Here is a 7,093-nt window from a genome sequence, read left to right as displayed (position 1 = left end):
AAGGAAATCCAAAAAAGAGGGGATATATATATATATATATAGCTGATTCAGTGATTCACTGATTTACTTTGCTGTACAGTAGAAACTAACACAACACTGTAAAACAACTATATGCCAATAAATTTTTTTTAATGGTCTTGGGAATCAGTACGCTCAGTTCTGTTTTCAGCCAGAGCAAATCCCTTCTCTCCCTTCCTGGGCCTCATTTTTGTTCCATATAAAAGAAGAAGTTAGACCAGCCCCAAGATGAAAAGTAGGTTTTGGGTAGCTGCCAAGTCTGGTTGCTCTGCAGGAGCTGCTGGAGCAGAGCTATGAGCAGAATGCTGGAGCTACAACTGGGTGCTGGCCATGGGTCGGGTGAGTGGTAGGGTGAAGAGCCATTTTGGTTGGCCCAGTATTTTCCTGGTTTTAGCACTTAAAGTCCTGAGACAGTGGGTCATCCCAGTGATAGCTTACATGGATTAGATAATCTATAAAGTCCCAACCAGAGCTATTAAGAATATGATTTTTCCTTACCCAAGTACCTGAGTCTCTACATTCTACTGGGTTTACTCTCCCTTTTTAGAATGTTTTTCACTTGTGATGGGCTAATTTCTAGCAATAGGATACCAATGCAAGTGTGACCTAAATTGAAAATGTGGACTACCCCCAGTAGTTCGTATGGCTTCTAACAGATGACGCTAGCTTTCCCTTGAAAATTTAAAACATCCCCAAGCGCCCTGAAAGTGTGCAGTGCCTCCACGCATCTCAGTACATTTTGGGATCTGTGACTCTGAGACATGAAGCATTTCTAGAGACAAAAAGGGATGTTAAGTAACGTCAAAAGAGTACATCTCCTAGGAAAATTTATCAGTTCTAAATTTGTAAGTACCCAGTATTAATACCATAGTGCCAAAATATATAAAACAAAAACTTGTGCTACAAATTAATAAGTGATAGAGAAGGTGTGGAGAAAAGGGAACCCTCCTACACTGTTGGTGGGAATGTAAACTGGTGCAGCCACTATGGAGAACAGCATAGAGGTTCCTTAAAAGACTAAAAATTCCGTATGATCCAGCAATCCCACTGACAAAAATTAGAACTGACTCTTTCAGCCAGCAGAGTAAAAATAACATCAATAATAATAAAAATGTTTCCTTATCACTACATGCCAGGCACTGTGTAGTGCTTTATAAACTCATCTCATTTAACCTTTATGACAACCATAATCCATTTTACAGATTGGGAAATGGAGGCTTGAAGAGTTTATAATTTCTCTAAGGCCACACAGTAAATCAAGTAGTGGAGATAAGACTAAAATCCAAGTTTGTTACCTTCCAAAGCCCACATTCTTAACCACTATAATTACTGCGTGGCAGGAATTATGTCTAAAAGAAAATTATGCCACTTTTAAATCAATATGAACGTGGAAGTATTTAAAGCTCACTACTAATGTTAATTGTGTTCCTTTATAATTGAATTCAAAGAACTTCCCCCATTTTAAACAATCTAAAAGAAAGAATCCATTTCCATGAGTATAGTCCTTGCAAATTGAAATTTTCTGCTCTGATTCTCCACTCTCATTTTAAGATTAGTGAAGTACTTTATGATTTTCAGAGAAGGTGTGCAGCGATATTTGCTCATTTTTAGTGGGAAAGTGTGATCTCCTCCTTAAAAAGATATCTGTGTGCTGGGTTTCAGGGCAAGTTACAGTTCTCAGAATCCAAGTGGAATCTAAAGCTATGAAACAATGCCAAGAGAAAAGCAAGGAAAACGAAAAACTAAAGGAGCACCCCAGTCCATTGTTTCCATTCTTCAAAAGTTCCTGAAAACATACGAGAAGCGTTGTGTACAGACTCAGACGTCTGTGTGTCCAGCCATCAAAAGGGACTTGAAAGCCAGCATCAACCATGAACGGATTCTCAGGAAGGTGAGTGTATCCTCTCAAGAAACCAAGGAACATGGATCCTCAATCCCTTCAAGCCCAGAATTGGCGGGGTCGCCCGCTCTGCGTTCCTGCCTGCACGCCGTCCAGAGCCTGACTCTGGCACCAAAGTCTGCTCAGCACTCCTCCTACCTTCCCACTCCTCCCTCCCAGTCTGCCCATCCCCGTCCTTCATCCTTCGAGCAGCTCTGCCTGTTCTCACCCCGCTTCACCTCCGGAACGGCCAGCCTGCCTCTCCTCCCACTCTATGTCTGGAGAGTCCAGCTCGAAAGCATCCCTTTTGTCATCATTGCAGAACCTCCCTCGCCAGCACTCCCGACCCTCCAAAAGAATGTCTCCTTGTCTTGACATCTGATGCGTCCAAGCCATCAAGCTAGACCTGCAAATACCCACACCCCTCCCATCTCACTTGGAGTAAGACAGCATATCATTTGGACAGCATATCAGGGAAAAAAACCTGATGTCACATCTTTTCTGAGATTAAATCTACTGGTTGAATGTCAGGGGGGAGGAAGAGAGGCCAGCCTAAGTGGTCAGCTCAGGAAGGGGCGCCTGAGTGACCAGAAGGGGGAGCCTGGCACCCAAAGACGGACTGTCCAGCTTCACAACTTCTCTATCACCAGCCCAGAAAGACAGTCTGTGTTTTAATAACCACATACCTACTGATTTCATAAAATGCTGGGTGTTAAGCAAGACAACAAATTAAACAAAATAATTAGATAGAGATGGGTACTTTAAATACCATTACTTAAGACTTTGACACAAATCCATTCCACCCATATTTTTCCTGAATGTTTCTGGGGTTGGGAGGGTGATTACATTGCACCCTCCACAGAGAAACCCTCCCACAGTTCCTGTCTAAATCTCTCTCTCTTTCTGAACTCCCATTCTCAGGAAAGCTGCCTGCACCCACTATATTCCTTCAGGCTTTCACTCTCCACTTCTCCTCTTCCCGACCTGCGCTCCTGCGCATGCTCAGTCACTTCAGTCATGTTCGACTCTGCAATTCCATGGACTGTAGCCCACCAGGCTGGTCTATCCATGGGATTCTCCAGGCAGGAATACTGGGATGGGTTACCATGCCCTCCTCTGGGGGACTTCCTGATGCAGGGATCAAACCCAAGTCTCCTGTGTCTCCTGCATTGGCCTAATTCATTTTTTCTGGTTGTAGTTATTATAATTAGGCTGCACTACTTAATCATAGGGTTAATCATAAACTTTATTCAAATTTATAACCATGTCAGCAGTATTTTCCAAGTATTTTTAATTATAATCACCATCAGAAATATAATTAACATTATGACCCAGTATATAAGTACTGGAATCTGTGTGACCCTAAGAGCTGTTTATGTTGGGTTGCTTTGGTTGGGTCTCCATTTTGATTTCGAACGTCAGTAAAATGAAAGTGTCATGAGACAGTTATTCCTTACTGCATAGTATATACTCAGATAATTTCCCTTCTTTTCTGTTTCATTAAAGAAATAAAGAAAAAGCTGGTAACAACCCACTAAATTGATTTCCTGACCCAGTTATGGACAGTAGCCTGCTGGAAAAAAATCTCTGCCTTGTGGGACTTTTCATGAAGCTTAGGCAGGAACTCCCTAAGTTTGTGTTGAACCCCAATGCACACTTGATCCAAAGTTAATAAGTAATGTCCTTCTAATGTTGTCTAATGATGATATTTTTCTCTACATATTTGGACACATGAACCTCCGTTTATGATGCCCACCTGTAGTTTTTTTTAACATTCTAGTTTGTACTGGTAAGACCTGATGACTCCCCGCCAGGCATCCTACCAATTTCCTTGGAACCTTTGCTCATGACTGTTCGGGATGAGTGTTACATGCTGGGGAGAGAGATCTGCATCTGGGGCTTTCAACTGAGCAACCCAGAGATCGCCAGACTTGTGAGTCATGCATTTTAAAAATTGCTCTCCATTTAACCTTAAAATTGAATGTAAGCATATTATCATGTGTTCCAGCTATAGTTTATGTGGTTGTTGACTGATATGCTCCAAACTATTCTTTTTTAAAAGTATTTTTAGTGAAATATTTCAGACATATAAAAGTGCAAAAAATAATAGAACTGACATCTATGTACTCACCGTTGCATAATATACTTTTTAAGGAATGGATATTGAAGATACTTACAAATACAAGAGCTAAAGTGCCATCTTTCTTCTTCTCCCCCATCTCCTTCCAGGAGGTACCACTAGCCTGGAGTTGATGTGTATCAACCCCATTCATGTCTTTATGCTTTTATTACATATGCATGTATATTTTTACTTACCTACGTGAATTGTACTTTGTGTGATTTTATGACTTCTTTTACTCACATTATGTTGTCAAGATTTCTCCATGTTTATTAATTTTGACTGCTATTGTATAACACATAGCCTTCAGTCTTGAATGATGGTTTGCTGAAAACACACTTATAGATTAAATATCATTATTTTTTATATTGAACTTCCTTTATAGTGAGTCCTAAGTTATATATAGGACTTTACTTCTGGCAAGGGCAAATCAGATAATTCAGGTAAATCCTTTCACTGAGGACAAAAAGATAAGCTAACATACACAATATGGGAGATAAATAAGCTTGATTTCTACTTCACATCATACCCCAGAATCAATTCCAGATGGATTATATATTATTTAAGGCAAAACAATAAGGTTTCTAGAAGATAGTCTAGGACAACACCAGAATCATGATTCTGGGGTGGAGGAAAACTCAAACAGAACACAAAAAACACTAATTTTTCCAGTTCCTAGCCTTTTTGAAAGTCCCTTATTTCTCTGAATGTTTAAACTTATAATCTATGTCTAATAATTTCAATAATCTGAATTATTTTGGAGTCTGACATTTCTGACTCTTGCTTCTACCGGTTCTTACTTATGAGGGCATTCCTTTGTATGTTTTTGTGATTTTTTTTTTTTTACTGTAAATTCATATTTTGTGGGGACAAAAATAGCTATGGCAATTTCTTGAGCTCTGATTTGCAGATAGCTCTCTCCAGAGAATATTTACAGGTTTTTCTACCACACGCTCAGAGCTGTTAAATTCTTCTTTTTTTTTTTTCCTTTGGTTTTTTTTTTGGCCGTACCACATGGCATTCAGGATCTTAGTTTCCCAACCAAGGATGGAACTTGTGTCCCCTGCAGTGGAAATGCAGTCTTAACTGCTGTACTGCCAGGGAAGTCCCAAAATTAAGTTCTTAATCTAAGGTTTCTTTGGGGCTTCCCTGGTGGCTCAGATGGTAAAGAATCTGCCTGTGATGCAGGAGACCTGGGTTGTCTCTGGGTTGGGAAGATCCCCTGGAGAAAAGAATGATGACCCACTCCAATATTCTAACCTGGAGAATTCCATGGATAGAGAAGCCTGGCAGGCTACAGTCCATGGGATGGAAAGAGTCAGACATTACTGAGTGACTAACACTTTCACTTTCAAGGTTTTTTGAACCATTCTGGTGATGTTAATTCAAGTTGCAAACCTGTGCTAAGGCTAGTTTTGTGAGTTCTCAGGGGATGTATTTTTTTCCATATACTCAGTTTGAGATGGGCCATTTTCCCTGGGATCCTTTGGGGAAGGGAAGAGTTGGGTTTATTTCTAGTTCTTTGTTACTCTAAGGACATAGCACTACAATCCACTTTATGTTTTGAGCCACACCTCTATTCAGGATTTCCTGTTGGACTGCTCACCTTGTCCCCTGGACTGTATGATCCATTAAAATCAAAGCCCAAATCTACTGCTTTAATGATGCTGTCAAAAGGGAAAGCTGGCTTCAGGGCCGCATACCTCTCTGGGTCATTTTCTTCTCATTCTTTGACCTTTGGATATTTCTCCCTAACCTGCCTGTCCATCAACACATTTTAAAAAGATATGTTTAAAACTCTCCGAACAATGCATAGAGGAAAAGCTTCATAATGTTAGATTTGGCAGTGATTTCTTAGATATACACTAAAAGCACAAGCAACACACACACACACTCATTAAGTGAATCGGACCTCATAAAAATGAAAAACTTCTGTGCTTCAAAGGACACAATCAACCGAGTGAAAAGGGAGAAAATAATTGCAAAGCATATATGTGGTAAGGGGTTAATATCCAGAATATATAAAGAACTCATATAACTCAACAACAAGAAATAAGCAAACTGATTTTAAAATGGTCAAGGGCTTGAACAGACATTCTCTGAAGAAGATAAACAAATGACCAAGAAGCACCTGAAAAGATTTTGAACACCATCAATCATTCAATTCAGTTCAGTCGCTCAGTTGTGTCCAACTCTTTGTGACACCATGAATTGCAGCACGCCAGATCTCCCTGTCCATCACCAACTCCCAGAGTTCACTCAGACTCACGTCCATTGAGTCAGTGATGCCATCCAGCCATCTCATCTTCTGTCATCCCCTTCTCCTCCTGCCCCCAATCCCTCCCAGCATCAGGGTCTTTTCCAGTGAGTCAACTCTTCACATGAGGTGGCCAAAGTATTGGAGTTTCAGCTTCAGCATCAGTCCTTCCAATGAACACCCAGGACTAATCTCCTTTAGGATGGACTGGTTGGATCTCCTTGCAGTCCAAGGGACTCTCAAGAGTCTTCTCCAAACCACACTTCAAAAGCATCAATTCTCTGGCGCTCAGCTTTCTTCACAGTCCAACTTTCACATCCATACATGAACACTGGAAAAACCATAGCCTTGACTAGACGGACCTTTGTTGGCAAAGGAATGTCTCTGCTTTTCAATATGTTATCTAGGTTGGTCATAACTTTCCTTCCAAGGAGTTTTAATTTTATGGCTGCAATCACCATCTGCAGTGATTTTGGAGCCCAAAAAATAAAGTCTGACACTGTTTCCACTGTTTCCCTATTCTCTATTTGCCATGAAGTGATGGGACCAGATGCCATGATCTTTGTTTTCTGAATGTTGAGTTTTAAGCCAACTTTTTCACTCTCCTCTTTCACTTTCATCAAGAGGCTCTTCAGTTCTTCTTTGCTTTCTGCCATAGGGTGGTGTCATCTGCATATCTGAGGTTATTGATATTTCTCCCGGCAATCTTGATTCCAGCTTGTGTTTCTTCCAGTCCAGCGTTTCTCATGATGTACTCTGCATATAAGTTAAATAAACAGGGTGACAATATACAGCCTTGACATACTCCTTTTCCTATTTG

The 7,093-nt window shown here is 40.5% G+C and overlaps 1 protein-coding gene across 2 annotated transcripts in view; it reads left to right on the top strand.

Moving 5' to 3' along the window:
• LOC105001781 overlaps positions 1 to 7,093 on the top strand; it is a 61,438-nt gene that overhangs the window by 4,484 nt on the left and 49,861 nt on the right. The window contains exons 2-3 of one of the 2 annotated variants that reach the window (XM_010858176.1): positions 1,681 to 1,909; positions 3,678 to 3,830. In XM_010858176.1, coding sequence (XP_010856478.1) covers positions 1,730 to 1,909; positions 3,678 to 3,830 — 333 coding nt within the window. In that variant the 5' untranslated portion in view covers positions 1,681 to 1,729. The remainder of the gene's footprint in view (positions 1 to 1,680; positions 1,910 to 3,677; positions 3,831 to 7,093) is intronic. The other variant, XM_010858178.1, reaches the window with a different exon arrangement.

Source organism: Bison bison, unplaced genomic scaffold, assembly GCF_000754665.1.
Source record: "Bison bison bison isolate TAMUID 2011002044 unplaced genomic scaffold, Bison_UMD1.0 scf7180017864384, whole genome shotgun sequence".
NCBI classification, from domain to species: domain Eukaryota; kingdom Metazoa; phylum Chordata; class Mammalia; order Artiodactyla; family Bovidae; genus Bison; species Bison bison.
The sequence above is the reverse complement of the archived record's forward strand: the minus strand, read 5'-3'. Positions and strand labels throughout refer to the sequence as shown.